Here is a 20,126-nt window from a genome sequence, read left to right as displayed (position 1 = left end):
TATAGATAGATATACATCCCCCAAGATCAATGACAAAAAAAAAAATGAAGCCCATTTTTCCCACTTTATTCAATATAGTACTGGAAGTCCTAGCAAAATAAATTAGACCAAAAATGAGGTATACAAATTGGAAAGAAAGCAATAAAACCATTATTTTCAAATTGAATGATCTTATATCTTCAAAGGCAATGTTAGTTCTAATAAATTAAATAAGCAAAATGAAGGGTACAAAATTAACACAAGAACATTACCTCTCTCCCTCCATCCCCCTCCCCCTTCCTCCTCCCTCCTTCTCTGTCTCTCCGCCTTCCTACCTCGGCCTCTTTCTCTCTTTTCTTTCACACTTCTTAAGACTGCCTGTAGGGCTGGGGAGATAGCTCAGTAGAATAAGCACTTGCCTGGCAAGCACAAGGGCCTGAGTTCAATCCCCGGTTCTGACAAAAAACAAACAAAAAAAAGACTGCCTGTATAAAAAGCAAACAAGGAGTAACAAATGTTGAGGTGAGTGTGGGGAACCTGGAACCCTAATACTCTGCTAGTGAGTGTGTCAAATGCTGCTGCTGCTTTGGAAACAGTGTGAAAGCTCTGCAGCAAGTTATCCGCAGTCACCGTGTGACTTCAAGTCTTTGGTTTTGGTTCCACTCTGCTCCCTTGAACAAAAGAACTCAAACAGATACCTGTTTACAGAGGTCCCCAGCAGAACCACTCGCAATAGTCAGAATGGGGAAACAATCCAAGTCACCATCAACAGATGACGGATAAACAAAAATAACATGGAATATGAGTCAGCCACAAAAAAGAATAAGGTATCAATACAGGTTACTACATGTAGGAACCTTGAAAATGCTATAGTAGGTGAAGGGAATGACACCTAAGAACACATGCTGTGTGACTTCTATTAAATATCTAGAAGGGGCAAGTACAAAGAGATAGGAAATAGGGTAGCAGTGGCCAGCTGTGGGGTAAAGTTTGGAGACTCGCACACAGGGTACAGTTTCCATTTGAGTTTTGACAAATTTTGCAGATAGGTGAATGACAGTGTTATAACATTCTGAATTCAGTTAATGTCTGAGTTGAAACTTGAAATGGTTAACATTGCAAATTCTGATATATTAATATATCCACCAAAAAAGGGGGAGGGAAGAAAAGAAACAGGTGAAGTCCCAGAAAATGTGGGGCTGGGATGTGGAGGGAGAGCTCACATTCCCTAGGAAAGGAAAAAATGTCCTGCAAGAGCCAAGGCTGGGGACAGGAGGAGGATGTGAAAAGGTCCCGAGAGCTCAAGTGTGGGCTTCCCAGGCTGGTCAGAGAAGTGCTGTGGCTGCAGGGTGTCATCCAGTGGGGAGTCGTGGCTAGATGAGGAGTGAGGGGTGGGAGGGCTCAGCAGGCAAGCGGGAAGGGAAGCTGCTATTTGGGCCGGGTCCACATCCAAGACCATGCTACATTTTAAGCTTCGCCACAGCACCCCGCTATGCACTGATGGGTGTTCTCCCTGATTCCTGTGTTGAAGCCTTAAATCTGCAGGGGCTGTATGAGGACATAGGGCTGTTAGGGACTAACCAAAGATCAGTGAGGTCACAAGGTGGAGGCGAGACCCTAATCCAATACAAGTAGTGTCTTCTTCAGAAGAGACACTTTGCTGTTGCCCCTCTCTTCAGGCTACCAAGCAGGGCAAGAGAGAAGGTGAAGGAGAACAAACCAGGAAGAGAACCTAAACCGAAAGCCAACCCCAGCAGCCCTCGATCAGCCATGTTTAGCCTCTGGGCTGTGAGAAAGTGCTATTCCCCCATGTAAGACACCAAGGCTGTGGTGTATTCCTATGGCAGCCCACAAAGAACTCTTTAACAACAAAAACTTCTCAGCCAACTATTCTCTCTAAGAAAGCAACTTCATCTGCCAATGAAAAGCCTGCCCATCCTTCCAATTTAAACTCAAATGCATACTCTTTCATGACACCTTTTCCAATTGCTGTGTCAAGAATTATTTCTGTGTCCTCTGGGCTCCAACAGCATTTCAGCCACTTTCAGCCTCTTCCATCCCCCTATGCTTTTGCACCTCCTAAGATGCATGATCATGGATTGACAAAGCCCAGTAACCACTGCTAGACCCCATACTTCCTGTCCCACTCTCCAGCCCTGCTCCTGAGGACCACCACACCTAGCCTTCTCAAATCTTACCTCTAGCACACAGCCACCACTCTGGTTCACTCAACTTTTCCCCACACTGCCTCATTTTGACCTTTTCCTTTCATGGTTCCTTTATGTTGAGGACCCTATTAAACAATGACCTTATAGCCTGTATGAGAGGACCTTAGCCAGTCTGGTCTAAGTGCCAGGGTGGTGCCTTTCAGGTTTGCTCTGAAACAAACCTGTCTTGAGTTCTTATCTGGTTTTGCTTTTTTCTCCCCCTCACAATCCTTAGTTAGGTTCTATCACAGAGCTCATGAAGACCCAGTCCTGTGCTCTCTTTCACTCTGAAAGTTCTGTCCCAGTTTCTGGCTCATCTCTACCTCCATCTTAGACTTTTTCTCTGAACTGCAGGCCTGGCTCAGTGCCTCTCTTTGGGTAGCTGAAATCACATGAAGTTTACTGTGTCCAAAATGGAACCTATTCTCCCAGCTGTGCTCCTTCTTTGCTGTTTTTCACCTTAGCAGGGAACACCTCCATGCATTAACATCATGTCCAGCCAAAGGCAGACGCATCTCAATGACATGCTTTCTATCCTGTCCTATCACATTCACCTTTCAGGGGTACCACTGCCTTTAGCTTGAGCCGCTGTGTAGATCTTAAAAGTACTTCAAATGCTCATGCCTTGAAAGCTTGGTCCCCAGAGCAGCAGTTTGCAGAAGCTAGGCTTCTGGGAGACGACTGTATCAGGAGGAAGCTGACCCTCGAAGCGTATGCCAGTGCCCTGTGAACGTTCCCGCCTCTCTTTATCTACTTAGTTTCTCTTCTCTAATCTTCTCTCAAGCTTAGTTTCCCCTATGAGCGCTTCCAGACCCTTTCCAACCTTCATCTATCATGCCAGTCTTCTGGGAGCAGATTCCCAGGTACCTTCTATCCAATGTCAGGAGTTGGCACACTGATGTTCAGTGGCTACAAGATTGTTTGTAAGCGTTCAGCAACAAGCGCAGTGCTCAAAAAGGTCTGCACCATGCAGGAATGATAAAGGGATAGAGCCTTCGCGCGGCCACTTTCTAGCCATCCGCCTTGGGAAGTCACTTGTCTTCTTGACCCAAGATTCCCAACACAGGGAGTGGACTCAGGTAGTTTTTTCTAAGGAGGTAATTTAATACTCGGGAGCCCACCACTTCCATAGTTCCCAACCGTGCAAGCCACGGGAAGACATCCCGGGAGAGGTGACCCCCGGGTGGGAGTCGAGGGAGAAGGCCCGTGTGCACATCCTGCACTCAGAGGGGCGGCCCACCTTGCAAACCCTCCAGGCGGAAGGTGCGGTGCTCCACGGCCAGGCCCACGGCGCTGTAGGGTCCATAGCGAAGGATGACCTCTGCTTTCTCCGGCATGGCGCTCGGGGCAGCCTGCAGCCTAGGAGACCGAGCTGCGCCTCTGCTGCCAAGCAACCACCCGCTTGGCCCTGTGTGGGCGTGGCCGCATGTGGGGTGGGGCTGGAGTTGAGCCAATGCTGAGCCGGGGTGAGGTGGGGCTGAACCAATGAGAGGAGGTAGGCGGGGCCTGGGAGGGGCTAGCACCCCTCCAGCCCAGTCCAGTGCCAGAGGTCTCTCAGGCGGGTAAACTAAGACATTTTTCAACCAGGCCCGGCGGGTTTTGATGATAGCTAACAATAGACAATTACGTACTAGTTGAGAGGAAGTATCAGACGACTTCCTAAACACTTTCTAGAGTTTTCTCATTTACCCATTGTACCATCCCTTCCGAACTAAGTTGCTCTTTGTACTTGTGTTTACAAAACTGACCTTGGAGGAGCTGTCCCAATCAAGGCGGGGCGTCATGTGGACGAGAAACTCTTCCATGTCTTCCAGCTGCCTGATGTTTTTTAGATTAGTGCAATACATTGCTTCAATGCATTTGCATCTCCCCTCCTTCCAGAAAGCTGTTTCTGTTCTCTTACTAGTTGTCTGCTTGGCAAAGATAAAGCCATAGGCTCCCTCTGCCCTTGGGAATGAGGACCTATAGGACACCTGCCTCCTGCAGTCCTGGCCTACATACTTGCTGCCCCTTACCCTTGCCCCACGCTGAGGATCAGAAGGGAAGGAGGGGCCGCAAGTGGCTGCGCAGCACAGACTGCCTGGAGTGAAGATCTGTCCCCAGGAGCAAGAGGGTTATTCTGTAACCCTGGGGCTTGGGGCTAGTTTACTACAGCATTTGCACAAATCAAACAATTACATTTTGCGAGCGCCATACACATTTTTAATTCCTAAACATCAATGGTAGTTAATACTTTTGCCCTCCTTTTGAATAGTGCAAGGATTTAAAATCCCTTTTCCTAATTCTCCTAACATATGCTACCGTTGTGTGCTTTAATTATCTCCATGTGAACCGTCTGTTACTACAGTGACATATATTTCACTGGTGAAAATTAGGTTATACATGACTGATAAATAGAAAAACGGTGCCAGAAGAATTCTAACTTTTTGGAGATTGTAAATTCTTTCTCCGAGCACCTTGCTCAGCACAGTCAGATAACAGCAACTGTGCTCAGTGCCACGCTGGTCTCCCCACACAGTGGAGGATGTGGCACTGTACCACGTCACTCTCCCACCAGTTCCCTATGGTCACATACTCTGTCTAGGAAGGATGTGTTGTCTAGGTCTCCCTAAATTTTGTTCACTTTTTAAGAGGCAAAATTGTCTACTTACTGTAGTATCTTTATCAAAAATTTAATTTTGTTGTTTTTTTTTTTTTCAGTACTGGGGATTGAACCCAGTACCTGGGCTATCTTCCTTATTATTATTATTATTATTTATTATTATTATTATTATTATTATTATTATTATTATTATTATTAAATTTGAGACAGGGTCTCAGCCACTAAATTGTTCTGGCTATACTCTAATTTATAACCCTCCTGCCTCAGCTTCCCAGATGCCTAGGGTCACAGTATGCACCACCCTGCTCAGCTTTACTGAAAGTTTTATAAAGACTGTTGTTATTGTTCTGTTTTCATGCTTATTTCTTGTTTTCTATTGTTTCACTGTAAGCTGCCAAAGTGTGAGTCTCTTATCTTCTTTGTGATTTGTTGAAATTCTTGAAACTGAATTAAGGTTCTCCATCTGTTTTTGGAAAAGTTTGAGCCAGTCCTTCTTTAAATATTACTTCTGTTCCATTTTCATACTTCAAGAACTTTACCTTAGTGTAAATTAGATCTTCTCACTGTGTTACTTTTCAAATTTTTTTTCGAGAAAAAGTCTTGCCATGTAGCCCAGGCTGCCCCCAAGCTCACTGTCACCCTGCTGCCCCAGCCTCCAGGGCGCTGGGGTCACAGCTGTGTTCTGCCAGCCCGGATCACTGTGTGCTTTATGTGTGTTTGGTAGGTTCCTTTGTCATTCTCATTTTCCTGCAAGTGTCTCAAATTTATCCTTCCTTATAACCAAGTAGTGTTCCATATGTACAGATAGCACATTTTCTTTATCGTTTTGTTTGTTGATGAACATGTAGGGTCCTTCCAAGATTTATCTATCATAAATTGTGCTGACATACATGTTGGTACGCATGTATGTAGTATGACATCTTTACCTCTTTGGGGAAGATAGCTAGAGGCCAAAAAGCTGGATTGCGTGGAATTTCTACTTTTAATTTTTTGAGAAATCTCCATCTTGACCTCTACAGTAACTGTACAAGTTTATGTGCCCACCAAAAATATAGAAGCGTTACTTTCTCGCTGCAGCCTCACCAGCAATTGTTATTATTTGGTTTCTTGATGCTACCCATTTCTTCTGGACTAAGATAGAATCTCAGTATTGTTTTAATTTGTATTTCTCCGATGGTCAGTGAAGATGAACATTTTTAAGAATGTATTTATTGGCCATTTGTATTTCTTCTTCTCAGAATTGAGTTCATTTCAGTTGCCTACTTTTTTTTTTCCTTTGGCACCAGCGATTGAACTCAAGACCTTGAGCTTGCCAAGCAGGCACTTAGGCCACTGAGCTATCTCCCCAGCTTCACATTTTAATTGGATCTTTTATTTGAGGGCATGCGACTTTTGAGCTCTTCATATATTCTAGATGGCAGTCTTCTGTCTCAGGTGTAGCTGGTTTGTTTATTTTTGGCAGAACTGGGGATTGAACAGGTATAGCTGGTAAGCTTTGTCCCATCCTGTAGGTTATCTCTTCACTACTAGTTATTTCCTTTGCTGTGAAGAAGCCTTTTGATATGTTCCCGTTTTCAACTCCTGATTTTACTTCTTGTGCAATTGGAGTTATAGTCAGAAAGTTTTTGCCTATGCCTTTGACTTCAAGAGTTTTACCTATCTTATCTGCCAGTAGGTTGATTCTGTTTTAATGTTTAGATCTTTGATCCATATAGATTTTAGCTTAGTACATGATGAGAGATATGAGGATAGTCTCAATCTTCTGCAAGTGGACAGTTTTCCTACTATCATCTGTTAAACAATGCATGCCTTGGTCTCTTTATCAAAGATCAGACAGCTGTATGTGTCTGGGGTTGTTTCCGCATCCTCTATTCTGCTCCATTGGTCTATATTTCTATTTTTGTGTCAAGACCATACCGTTTTTGTCACTGTAAATTTGTATGTAAGTTTATGCCTCCTGCTTCGCTCTAAGGCTTGGGATTGCTTTTGCTATTCTGGATCTCTTCTAGTTCCATGTGAACTTTAGAATTGCTTTCTCTAGTTCTGTAAGGAACACTGTAGGTATTTTGATTGGGATTGCACTAAATCTGTGTGTCAGTTTTAGAGGTATAGTCAGAAATGAAAAATATTATGATTATATAAATTTTGACTTTTTAAAAAATGTATTTTGTTGTTACAGAGTCTCACTACGCAGCTCAGACTCGTGATCCTCCTGCTTTCAGCCTCCCCAGTGCTGGGATTTCAGGTTTATGCCATTAGCTGGGATTCTGTCCAGCTCAGCATGCCCTGGGGGTGGGGCTGGCATGGCATGTGGTGCTGGGGATCGAACCACAGTCCCTGCGCTTGCCTAAGCTTACCTAAGCAAGCACTTTAGTCCACTGAGCTATCTCACCAGCCCCAATTTTCACTATATTGGTTCTTCCTATCCAGAAACAGGTGATTTTTCTTCAATTGCCATTTTTCCTGTACCCCTATTTTAAAGGAAAAGGAACAATTTTAGCATTTTCCAATTTCTGTCGCTATTGGGCTAAAGATGTGGTAGAGCACTTGATCCACATTCGGGAACACTAGGCTTACTCCCCAGGATCCCCACACCCCAGGAAAAAATGGCTGTAGGGCACAGATTTTTTAGTAGGTGTTCTTTGTCAGGCTAAATAATCTTTTTTGCTAATTTTATTTTACCATGAGTTTTTAACATTAAGTTATAATTGTGAATTTTATTGTGGATTGATTTTAGTGATTAGAATGATCCTGTATTGTTTTCTGTAAGTTACTAATGAGTAAATGACACTTAGCTATCTTCTGATATTAAACTACCTAAGTTGGTGGGCACTGATGTGTTGATCTTCTAACAATTTTTTCGCTTATATTTTATGTGGGATTTCTGCATATATATAGATGTGTATATATATATATATATATATATATATATATATATGTGAAATGGGCTCATATTTATTGTTGGTAGTATGTTCTTGTCTGGTTTTAGTAATAAAGCTATTTTATCCTCAGAGAATCAATAAGGGAATATAGAACCAGGAAGAGTGACCTCTTATTGATTTTGGATACAACTATACTTGTAATGATCCCTTCTTCAAAGGTTGGGTAGAACTGGTATATGAAATTTTGTCTCTCCTATCTTTTCTTTTTAACCCCTGGAGGGGATTACTTCCTACTGCTAATATTACTGCTTTGGTTTACTTAGGATTTTTTTTTTTTTTTTTTTTTTTTCAGAACTGGGGATTGAACTCAGGACCTTGCGCTTGCTAGGCAAGCGCTTATTCTACTGAGCTACCTCCCTGGCCCCTTACTTAGGATTTCTAAGACTACCCAGAGATTTTATTTCTTCTTGCATTCATCTTTGTAAAGTTATGTTTCTCTAAAAATATTTTTATTTGCCTTTATGTTTGTTGGTAGAAAGTAATAAAAATATTTCCTTATCTTTTTGATGGCAGCTTTTTTTAAGTCCTTTTATCTATTTGTTCTTAATATTTTTCATTTCTGATGTTTTCTTCCTGGATTTTATCAAGCTTGACTCTTTTGTTAGTCTTTTCAACCAGTTATTGCTTTGTTTAGTTTCTTTTTTGTCATGTTGCTTTTTCTTTTGTCAAAAACTATTTCTAATCTTTAGTCTTTTCCTTCTACTTTCTTTGAGTTTATTGTTTGCTTCTTTTTCTTACTTTTAACTTCACACTTAGAACATCAATATTTCCTCTTTCTTTTTTCCTAGTATATTTAAAGTTATAAATTTCTCTCAGTCACTTTTGGTGTGTTTCAGAGATTTTGAATAAATAAGGGATCTGTACCTTTCTTCTCTAAGCTATTTAAAATTTCCATTTTAATCTCTTCTTTTACCCATTAGTTTGAGAATTATGTGTTTCTTCAATTCTAGACTATTTTAAGCCCCTTTGTCTTTGACTAGTGTCTTCCCTAATCTCTCAAACTCCTGCATATGCACTGGCACTCTGTATGTTATCTTCCTCCGACCTCTCTAACAATTCCTTCCATAAGAATGAACATAAATACTTCGTAGTTCTGCTGATTCATAGATTATGTCAGCCTTTGGATGTTAATTCTCTCCTGCTCTACTTGGGAGATTTATGCTTTATGACAGGGTCTGTCCACAGTGGAATGTTCCCCTGGGGGCGTTTCTTGGGTTGGGCACATCTGAAACTGCTGGGATCCTTTAGGTATTGGAGACCTAGCCCAATTTGGCTTTTAAAACATTGCTAGCTTGGAGTTCCTGCTTTAGTAGGAAGTTGTGTAAATGCAAACCTCTCATCTGCATATGGCACATGTCTTAGGACATCTCTGGGAGTGCCTGGCTTGTGGGGTGCAGCCATGGGGAGCCTGTCCATCCCCAGTTCAGTGCCTGGTCAAAGACCAAACTTCAGCTCCTGCTTTCTGCTATCATTTGGGAAGCCTTTATTTAATATAATGTGAAGATTTTTTTCCTTTCTTTTTTAGTCCTAATATACATTTAAAAGAACTTCTGTAAGTAGCTTTTTGCTTTGTCTGCTTGGTCTTGGTGCTGGGGACAGAACCGAGGGCTTCAGGCATGGCTGGCAAGCACTGTGCCTTGGGGCTGCACCCCCCGCCCTGGTGTTTTTGTAGTGGGAAGGGGCTCTTTGGGCTTAACTCAGCCTGGCTTATTACTGGCTGAGCCTTAGAATTCGAAATCAAGACCATGGACAGAAAGAATCCTGCGGGGGTGGGGGATAGCTCAGTAGAATAAATGCTTGCCTGGCAAGTGCAAGGGCCTGAGTTCAATCCCCATTTCAAAAAAAAAAAAGAAAAAGAAAAAGAAAGAAAAAAAAGAAAGAAAGAAAGAAAGAAAGAAAGACAGAGAGAATCCTGGGCCATTGACAATGAGGTGCATGATCAGAAGGGATCCTTGGGGGAAGTGTGGCTGCACAAGGCAAAAAAAAAAAAAAAAAAAAAAAAAAGAACAGAGGAAGGGGGTAGGGGAAGGTCTGCCCAGGGGTAGGAACAGTTCCTCCAGGGATGTCACAGTGTTTGCCCTCAAACTCAAGCTGCTTTTTTTTGAAAGGAAAACTCAGAGAAACACAATAGGAGGAAATGGGTGAGATTTATGAAGGAAACCCAGGGGTTCCCCCCCCAGTGATTTTGGGGGCCACCTATCGTACATGTGACAAATAAGAGTGAATCCACATTACTGTGTTCCTGTCCCACCCTTTCCCTCTGCCCTCCTGGGATACCCTGAGCCATTAGCTCTCCCAGTCATACCTCTCTCACATCCCTTCTTGCACACCTTCTGGGGTGCTCATTACAAAGCTCTTGGTTTGGTTTTGGAAGGATTGGTCCAATCTGTGCTGATAGTGAGGATGCTGAGGTTGGTAGAGACTAGGTAAGGTCCCCAGAGGTCACAGCAAGGTAGACCTGCAGGAGGTGTGCCTGGTACTTCAGACATTACTACCTGCTCCTCACTGTCCCTGTGGGCTAAGTGGGGGGCACCCACCTTGCCACCTACATTGGGCAATTTGATTACAAACATTGTAGGAGGCATGCTGCCCTCAGCCCCGCCTCAGCCTACCCTACCATGGAGAGATTCAGCTCCCCCTGCTCTCTTTTATTTACAGAGATGGGGTCTCACTGTATTGCCCAGGCTGATGGGGGACTCCTGGGCTCAAATGTACTTCCTGCCTCTCCTTCCTGAGTGGCTGGGACTACAGGCACAAGCCACCATACCCAGCATCCCAGAGTCATTTATACTCCATCACTGCTGTTGGCCCAGCCCATACAAAGGCCAAAGAGTTACTGATCCTGTTCCCAGAACTTACAATGTTGTCATCCAGTAGAAGAGAGAAACAGTGGCCAATGTCATCTTTCTTGGCATTATGTTTTATTGAATGCAGAGTAAGAGTCTTTAAATAATTTGAATAGAGTGCTTTCAATATTCGGCTCTTTCATTATACATATATTTCTTTAAAGCACAAAACTATAAATTAAAATGGGAAGGCTATAAATACACGTGTACATATTGCCATAAATCTATAACTATCTTATAAAAATAGAACTCAAATCTTAACTGTATATTTTGGCAACTTAGCAGTAGTGTAAGGTGGCCGTATTTATTAGGCATTGCTCTTCCAAAGGACTCTCTCATTCCCCATCCTTTTGGGGACCCAGACTTGTTTCTCGTGGTCCCTGTAGATATGCCTGGCCATGGCTCAGTGTTGCCTTTCATAAAGATGCTGCGCACCCACCATCATCATTAGAAGGGGAAGACCAGCTTCTGGCCCTTCCTCAGAGCAAGGGGGTGCAGTCTCCATGGTGCACAGTCTGATGTCTGGGCAGGGCATGATTTCCAGTTCCTATGCTCTCGGACGGCAGGTGTGCACTTGCCCCTGTGCATCCGGGCAGAATTTTAAACAAAACACTAGAACAGCACTTGCTGAGGGTGGCATCTCAGGTCAGACACCAGTTCCCTGCCAGGGAAAGTCCTTTGCACCCATGGTTCCAGCCCCCATGGGTTGTCCTCATGTGACAACACAGGAACCTGCTTCTGGACTCTTGAATCACCTGGCCTAGCTTGGTGGGGCTGCCTGAGCCCAGAGCTGAGCTCTCTGCCAGCGAGAAACACAACGGGGAGAAACTGGTAAGGATTCAGGCTGCTCAGGCTCTGTGTCAACTTTCAGCAGTGGATCGAAGGGCTGGGGGTGGATGTCAGCAGAGGAGCAGGGACCTGCAGACCAATGACCTAAGTCTGCATGTGAGAAGGCAGTGCCCAGGATGCCTACCTCATTCCCTGGCATCCTCCACCTGATCTGGGCCCAGGTCATGGCTTCCAGCTTCATGTGGCCTTGGCAGCTCAGCACAAGTCCGTGCCCACCAAGCTGGGCTCGAAGGGACACTTACAGGGCTCCTGAGCCAGAGTGGGGCATTGAGAATGACACAGGGCCAGTACAGTGGGGGAAGGGGTTCTGCAGAACCCCCTAAAGGGGCAAGGAGGTATGGGGAGGAGCAGGCTTTGCTTGTTGTCCATTTTCTGCACTTCCCATTTTGGGGGGCTGCTTTGCCTCCGAAAGCTAATCCTCCAGAAGCTGTCGCTAGAGTAGCAGTGATTCCAGGCTAGAGAAAGTGTGGTGGGGAGACGCTGGCCAGCGGGTCCAGTGCCGCAGTTCGATAGGATTGGCCTGTGGGGTCTGTCACATAGGAGGTGACCAGAGATGGGGACATGGACTGTGCATTTCAAGACAGTTAGAGAGGGGACTTAAATGTCCTCACCATGAAGATGGGATGAATGTGTGAGGTGCTGGTTCTGCTCATAACCCTGACTTTAGCAATGTGTACACACTGAAGTATCACACTGTACCCCACAAGTGTGTACTGTTAGTACCTGTAAATTAAAATAAAGCCTAGCTGGGTGTGGTGTGGGCTCAGCCCTGTAATCCTTGCACTCTATGAAGCCAAGAAAGGAGGATCCCACAGGTTTGAGCCCAGCCTTATCTACTTAGTAAGACCCTCTCTCAAGATAAATAAATAAATAAATACATAAATAAATAAAGGATGGGGATATAGCTCTGTGTGAAGGCCCTAGGTTCAATCCCTAATACTAAAAAACAACAGCGAAGTAAAGGAGTAAATCTTAAACAATTTAAATAAAAAAGAATGTGCTGCCATATGGAGTTGCTCACCTCTACCTCCCCCAAGCCAGGATGACCGGCTGCTCTGTCCTGCCCTGGCCAGATGGGGATCTCAGTCTCTGAGGCCAGCAGAGAGCCCTGTGTGTGAGTTTTGGCCAGCATCCCTGAGGTCTTTTCCCGATGCCACACTAGCCACACGTAGTAACCGCTGAGATTACTTTCTGAAATCATCGTTGGAGTGGTTTTCTTTAAAACCTCCCTTTTGAAAACAAACAAAAATTATAAACAACAAGAAAAAACATCACAGCCCCTGCCTGGTCTCTACCCATGGGGGCAGGCCGCATTTCACAGACTGTGTCCTGGGAGACAGATGGAGGATGTGGAAAACATGCAAGTGGCAGGACCCTGCCTGCTCCAGGATGTTGGTTGACTGTTCCAACTCTTCCCAATGCTACACAAAAGGCAGAGAGCCCCAAGGACTCCAACATGGATGCCCATAGTGCTTTGCTTTCCCAGAAGGTGGGCGAGATTTCCTGACCTCAACAGAAGGCTGCCCTTCTGAGGGAGAAACATGCCTAAAGTGCAGATTGCCATGTTGCAAATGGACTTGGGCTGTGTGTGCACACAGTGGATGTCAGCAGCACTGTATGGCTCAGTGGAGACCCTGAATGCCACCATCAGATGCTTTGAACCTAAACACAAAGCTTCCCCCCAGCTCCTCTCAGAAAGAAAGGGGGTAATGGCCCTGAGCTAGCCTCTGCCTCTGTGATTCATTTATGTGCATGGTGCATAATAGAGTGATTCATTGTTTTGCTGGGCAGAAACATCTCCAGACACGCTAGATCCTGCAGGGGAAGGAACATGAGCATTAAGCTCTGGAGGGGCATACAGGGAGTTGCTGGGCACCTCACCTCCTGGGAACCAGGATGGCCTCATTCCCATGGCACAGGCCATCCTACAAGGTGCCCTTTACCTCCCAACACTCTAGCTTAGGTGATAACCAGGGCCCGTGGACCAGGGCTGTGCAGAAAGTGGGGATGGGGAGAGTGATGCAAACAAGGGTGAGGCAGGGTCTGGCAGGTGCAGAGGGCTGGACTTGGAGCTGAAGTCAAGGCTGGTAGCCCTGGCTGGGCCCCTTGGTTTTGCCCTCTGTTGCCAGTGGCTTGCTGTCAGTGGGCTGCGGCAGGCTGCACAGGGCTCTCAGGTCAGAGAGGCTTGAGCCCACAGCTTCTGCAAACCCCATGGACGAGGTCTCCTTGCAGCTGTGGAAGCTGGAGATGCAGAAGAGGATGGTCTCAGGCTGGGGGTTATAGCAGGCACCATAGCCATTGGGGACCACAGGGCCATAGCAGCAGAACATCTCCATGGTTGTGGGCACCTGGAGGAGAACACAGGTCAGTAGCAGCAGCAACAGTGGTAGCAGCAGCAACACACTGCAGCCTCAGCGCCTGGGAGAACGGGGGCCAGGGGCCATCCCAACACTGTGGGCCTCTGCTGGGATGGGCTTCGCTGATTAATTTTCACCCTGGGGATTTGACTGAATTACACAAATCAACTGATTACTTCGGCATGGGTGGACACAGCCAGCACTGTAAAATCAAACCCATCCCACTGTGTGACTGTGGAGGGAGAGGGACCCGGAGCCCACTCCCCGGGGCACAACATGCTGTGCTATAGCTTGGAGTCTCCCAAGTGAGCTGGGGCTGGAGCTGAGTTTCTCCGTCACCTGGGGGCCATTTGAGGCACTGTGGCAATCAGGGTAATTTACTAAAAGGCACCCCGGTGGCACCCAAGCGGTACATGGCTCCCCACAGGGACTAGTTTATGAACTGGAGGAAATCTGGCCCAGCTTCTCTGTTGATTTCCCCCAGATCTTTAATTACTGTCAGAATTGCCTGGCTGCTTAGATTTTCTCCCCGCTGCCCGGGCTACGCACAATTACCCAGCACCAGGCATTTCAAAGGTTGCCATCAACTGGAGTTTCAGTTCTGCGCCTAAGACACTTTGAATTCAGAGAACTGGGATTTTACAAGCTGGATCACAAACCAAGCAAGTGTGTCGGAAGGCATTCAAGCCACAAGTGCTACTTTCCAGCTTGAAAATAACCACCAAAAGTCTACACCCCAAATTAATTTTATTAGCTGTTCCTAGGGGGAAAATAGGAAAGGTTCTTAGGGGGGTACTAGAACAGACTTGTTTAAGCACACAGGTTTCTGGTACTGTGTTAGCCTCTGGAAGTGACACTGGCTATTTGAATGGGGCAGAATAAACCATTAGTCTTGCTAACAGAGCCACCACATTGTCAGATAAATTTGCTGTGCAATAGCTGCCGGCCAGAAAGCCATTCCAGAGCACTTTTTGTCCATGGATGATTTCCTGAAGAATTTACGTTGCTGTGTTCTGACTTCACGTGTTCATGACTGCAAGCTCGCCACTGTAATGGTAAAACGAAATCACCAAGTGGGCTCTTCCCCACCAACACAGCTTCGTCAGCCCTTTGATTGCCCTGTCTACTGTCCCCAGGTGAGGTATAGCCTTAGTAACTGGGTGGGCCTGGGGCACTTCCACCCTCCCATGCAGCCCCCCACTGGTGGCTTTCATCCTGTCTTTGATATGGCATCCTCCAGTAGACTGGGCACTATGTGGCTAGGTAGGCAGGCAGTCTTCCGCCATGGGATAATGCCTGTCACCTGAGGTGGGGTACACCCAGGCACAAGGGCTTCCAAACTTGGGATCCCCACAGTGAAACAGCACTCTTGAGTGAGGAGTGGACAGGCAGTGATGCCTCATGGTTGGAGCACCACGACAGCTCTGCCTGTTCTGCCTCACTGACTAAGGCGGAGCCCTTGATGACTCACATCAAAAGAGGAGAACCGGGCTCTGAACTTCAGGCCATTTTGCCCTAAGTGGCCCAATTCCTGAGGGGCAGGGCCAGTCAGGGGTGGGGAGATAGATGGGGAAGGTGATGGCAGGTATAGGGTGTACTCAGGGAGGAGGCTCACTTCTAAGGTTCTCTGGCACACACAGATGGCTATAGTTGTCAACAATTAACTATTTAAAAATGGCTGTGTTTCCTAATGCAAAGAAATGATAAATGTGAGAGATGCGCCAGCGCCAGTTACCCTAATGTGACCATTATGCATAGTGCCTACAAACTGCAATATCACACTGTATCCCAGAAATATGTATAATTACTCTGTGTCAGTTAAAAATAAAATATGTATAGTTGAAACAGAAGAGGCAGAAGCAGACGGAGTCCAGGCTTAGTGATGCCAGCTGGAGTTTCCCAACCTCCAAGAGCTCTCTCTCTCTCTCTCTCTCTCTCTCTCTCTCTCTCTCTCTCTCTGTCTCTCTGTTGTGGTACTGGGGATTGAACTCAGGACCCTGAGCTTGTCAGGCAGGTGCTATTCCACTGAGTTATCTCCCTGGCCCTCCCAAAAGCTTTTTAGAGAGCACACTGGTCACACAGCCTTTCAGTGATGTTGACAGTGGCAGCTGAATAGGCAGGAGTCTTACCTGGCTGGTAGAGAGGACAAACCGGTTGCTGGTCAGGTACGTCTCATCTGTGAACATCTCAGGTGGCTCTGTGCACAGGTCCTGGGCCAGCTCCCGAAGTCCCAGCAGGTGGTTATCAATAGCCATCCCCGTTATGGCCTGGGGGTTGGGGAAAGAGCAGGGAGTCTTGGACTCTTCTGTGGTTTCTGCCCCATGCCACAACGCTTCATCCCCCAGCAAGAGACCTCTGAGGGAAGGCTACGGAACACAGGTCTGTCCCTGAATCATGGTCTGGGATCAATTCACTTAAACTAGATCCATAATCTAAGAAAGGATTGTGATCCAGGAGCAAGCAGGTGTCTTAGCAGAGGTTCTGCTGACCTTCAAGGGGAAAGAGCTGGTTGAATGATACAAAGATTTTTTAAAAAATCACAGAGATAGTTAAGCTCCTATCAAATGCAGGTTAACAGTGAAAGGAGTCAAAGGGGCCAGGCCTTTGTTCCCCATCTCTTCCATGCACTATGTTCTTGTTTTAGATTCCATGATTATTTGGGGCAGTTTGGGGGGCTGATGGAGATTGGCAGGGAGTAGCCCTAGCCTGTAACAAGAAACTTTGGGTTAGCATCAGGGTGATGGGATCTTGGCATTTCAGTTGTGTAAGATTGTCAGAGGGCAGCTGCTGAGGCCCCACCTTGAAGGACAGCTCCCTCCTGGGACTATGCTTGGGTTTACACAGCACGTTCTGGGATCTGACAGCTGTTCCCTGCAGCTGAGAATGATGCATAAAGGTGACACAGAGGCCCATCTCTAGGAAGGCACCTAATTGTCTGAAAGACAAGGTGCATAGCCACAGTTCACTTTGTTCTTGTTTATTTATCTGGTGGTGCTTGAGGTAGAACCTGGGGTCTCATACATGACAGGTCTGCCCTCACCACTGAGCTCCAGCCCAGTCCCACAACTCACTTCAGCCATGCCTGGCTAGGACGGAAAGGAAGGACCCCCAAAGCCACCCACTCTGTCTCCTCTATCTCTGCACCAGCAGTACAAAGAGAGGCTGAGTTCACCGGTGGCTTGGAGCACAGCCACAGGAGTGGTGAGGACAATAAGTCAGCATTCAATCCCTCATGAGAGACCTGAGTGCCTCTTGCATGCCTGAAGTTGCCTGGTGCTGTAGCAGCAGTGACAAAGGCAGTCAGAGACTGCCTCTGCTCACATGAGGGCAGAGTCACCAGCCATGCAAATACCATGCAGTCATATACTGGATGAGGGATGGGCAGGAGGCACAAAAAGTGGATGGAGTTTGAGAGGGGGGACCTGGATTCCCTTGCCCCTCCTGGTAGCTTCCATCACCCAGTACTAACACCCAGTGTGCCCACCAGCTACCAGGTGGCTCTTCCAATTCTCCCTTCCCTTCCCTTCCCTTCCCTTCCCTTCCCTTCCCTTCCCTTCCCTTTCTTTCTGGGCCACTGGGAACCAGATTCAGCTACCAAGCACCTTTATCTCTCCCTCCCTGACCCCCATCTCTTTGGTCAGTTGTTCTTGACAAGTTAGAGAGATCACTCAGCAGAACTTGATGGCAAGGCAGGAGGGCAGTTCTCATATATTTAAATTTGTTTAAAAAAGAAAAGAAAAGAAAAATATGTGGCCAGGGAGATGGCTCAGTAGAATAAGCACTTGCCTGGCAAGCACAAGGGTCTATGTTCAATACCTGGTTCCACCAAAAGAAAAAAAAAAGTAAATTTGTTATTAAAGTTACATTGACACATAATTTAAAAATCCAAGTAAGCCAAAGGCTCATGTGACCTTGCCAGCACTGATTTTTGGTTTTCACTTTCATTGTTCCAGACCCATGGTTAGAATGCTACCACTACCTTTTCCTGTTTTACTTTCAATTTTGTGATAGAAATGAAGCTTTGACTTTTTGAAAATATTCTTACTCTGCCAACATGCATCATTCTATTTGTTTAGTATATATATGGAGTGTGTGATATGGTTATGTGAGTATTCACAACTGGATCATGCAGTGCACTATGGCTAGATGTCCTTTGTTGTTGGAATTTTTTTCTAGAATTGACACTCTTTAAATCAGTAAATTGTGAGGATTTCACCCCTTATTTAGCATTCTACATGTCTAATTATTCATGGACTCCTTAATTTTCAGTCAGAATATCATTTCTGTCCTCATCTCTTGTTCCTCTACGAACAGAGTTCTGTCTAAATCTGTTTAACAACTGCTGACTTGGGAAATCCTTTTTCTGTCATCCTGGGGAGTCCTTCTACCACTTTCTTGCTCCAAGTCTTCTAATTTTTAGTTGCTATAGCTTTCTGTTTTATGTTTTTCCCCACTTTTGAGGCCTACATTCTCCAGGAACAATAAGGAAGACCACATAATAAGTAAAAATTCCAAGATTTAATCTGTCTACAATGACTATATTGTAGACAGATTAAAACTTGATGATAGTTCAGCTGGGTATAGAAGACACTGAAGGTCATTTCACCTTAGAATTAGAGTGAAATTCTAATTTGGGAGGCACTATCTGCTTCCCAAATTGTTAGAAGTCAACTGCATCTTTATTTCTGTTCTTTGTATTTGTTTTTTTCTATAAGAGATTTTAGGAGCTTCTTTTTGTCTTTAGAGTTGTAAAGTTTCCATAGAATAAATATTTTCTATGTATTATGTAACATACTTAGTGAGCTCTCTCAATATAGAAGTTCATGCTCTTCAGTTCTGGAGAATATTCTTGAATTATTTTATTGATGGTCTGCCCCCAAAAAATTTCTTTTTGTGAACAATTATTACTTGTGATATTATCCACCTGGACTAAGCTTCCTTTCTCTCCTATACTTCATCTCTATTTTCTTGCTATTTAGGAGAGATTACCTCTTCTTGACTCCCAATCCTTTCATTGATTTTTTTTCTGTTGTGTTTTCCTCCAGAGTCATTTTTATTTCCTGAAAAGATTTTGAGAGTTTCTTATTCTTACTTATAAAATGTACATCTTAAAACTCACTAGCTGATGTGTACTATTAGGGAGTGGTGTCATCAGGAGGTGACCTGGTCATGAGGGCTTCACACAGCTTTCAATCCACTTGCCTTCCCACCTGCTGCCACTTTAGAGCCCAATTGCGCCCTCTGTGGGACATAGCAACAAGGTGCCACCTTGGAAGCAGACAGCTGCAATCTCATCCGTTGATACTCTGACTTTGGACTTCCAGCCTCCAGAAGGATGAGAAATAAGCCTGCTTTTAATAAGTTACCCAGTCTCAGGTATTCTTTTACAGTTTCCCAAATGGATGAGACATCAGCCAACATTTTTCTTTCCAGTTCCATACAGCCCTATTTTTGGAAGGTGTCCCCAATCTCTGCGCATTTCTAAGGCAATTCAGTTGTCATCTATTTTACTTTCTATCTCAATTAATTGCTGTCACCTCCCCTCCATTCTCTTTACCCTTGTGAATTCATAGCATTAGCTATCTCTTGACTGTTGTTTTGGAAAGCTTCAGAGTGAGTGATAGTGAGCTCCCTGTTCAGTTTGCCATGTTGAAGAAGTCCGTTTCTTTCTTGCCACACCCTGCGAAGCAGCATGGCTTCATAACTGGCATCTCTGCTTCTCGGCAGACTGTGCCCAGCCAGCCAGCCCTTCTGCACCACACTGGAACAAGACTGGTACCAGGAAGTCCAGCCCTCCTGTACTCTGGCCTTCGCAAGCCACACACACTCGTCTATTGCACCTCCTCAATATGTCTTAGGCCTTCAAGGCTCTGCCTGGGCACCTGATGTTCTTCTTGGGACCTCTTTGCTCTCTTAGTCCTCCAAGACTAAGTTGGAGCACTGCTTCCTCTACAAAGTCTTCCTGGCTTTCTTTCAGAAGCAGAGAAAAAAGCTTTCTTCTCCATACTCACTGATACTTCCTAAAATCTCTTTCCACACAGATTTAGATTTAACTTTGAAGGACTTCTCAAACCATGAGGCAGACTCTCTAAAGATAGGATTTATTTTTAAAAAGATGGGATTTATAAGTTCTGGGGTTTGTTTGTTAGCACCTGGCACCTTACCTGGCTGAAAGCATCAAAACAACATAACCATAGATTAAATGGGAGGGTATTTGCTATAGCTTGGGTCTGAAATGTCAGGGTTCATGTATTATCCCCAGCTTCATGTCAACTAGGGAGTGCTGGTGGGTAGTCTCCTGGTCACTGGGGGCATCACCTTGAAGGGATAGTTGGCTACCAGTT

General features: G+C 45.3%; 2 protein-coding genes across 3 annotated transcripts in view; both read right to left on the bottom strand.

Annotated features, from left to right (window-relative positions):
- CUNH10orf53 (chromosome unknown C10orf53 homolog) overlaps positions 1 to 3,532 on the bottom strand; it is a 14,400-nt gene extending 10,868 nt beyond the window's left edge. For both annotated transcript variants that reach the window (XR_002819297.1, XM_004646968.2), the window contains exon 1: positions 3,427 to 3,532. Coding sequence is in view for 1 of the 2 variants with exons in the window: in XM_004646968.2 (XP_004647025.1) it covers positions 3,427 to 3,523 (97 nt within the window). In the remaining variant the exon portion in view is untranslated. The remainder of the gene's footprint in view (positions 1 to 3,426) is intronic.
- A 9,215-nt stretch (positions 3,533 to 12,747) lies between these two features.
- The window catches only part of Chat (choline O-acetyltransferase), a 38,603-nt gene continuing 31,224 nt past the window's right edge, over positions 12,748 to 20,126 (bottom strand). The window contains exons 13-14 of the mRNA XM_004646967.2: positions 15,912 to 16,049; positions 12,748 to 13,773 (exon numbers count right to left, since the gene is read on the bottom strand). Of these exons, the coding sequence (XP_004647024.1) occupies positions 13,504 to 13,773; positions 15,912 to 16,049 (408 nt within the window). The 3' untranslated portion in view covers positions 12,748 to 13,503. The remainder of the gene's footprint in view (positions 13,774 to 15,911; positions 16,050 to 20,126) is intronic.

The sequence above is a fragment of the Octodon degus genome, unplaced genomic scaffold (genome assembly GCF_000260255.1).
Source record: "Octodon degus isolate 3935 unplaced genomic scaffold, OctDeg1.0 scaffold00285, whole genome shotgun sequence".
Lineage (NCBI taxonomy): Eukaryota > Metazoa > Chordata > Mammalia > Rodentia > Octodontidae > Octodon > Octodon degus.
The sequence above is the reverse complement of the archived record's forward strand: the minus strand, read 5'-3'. Positions and strand labels throughout refer to the sequence as shown.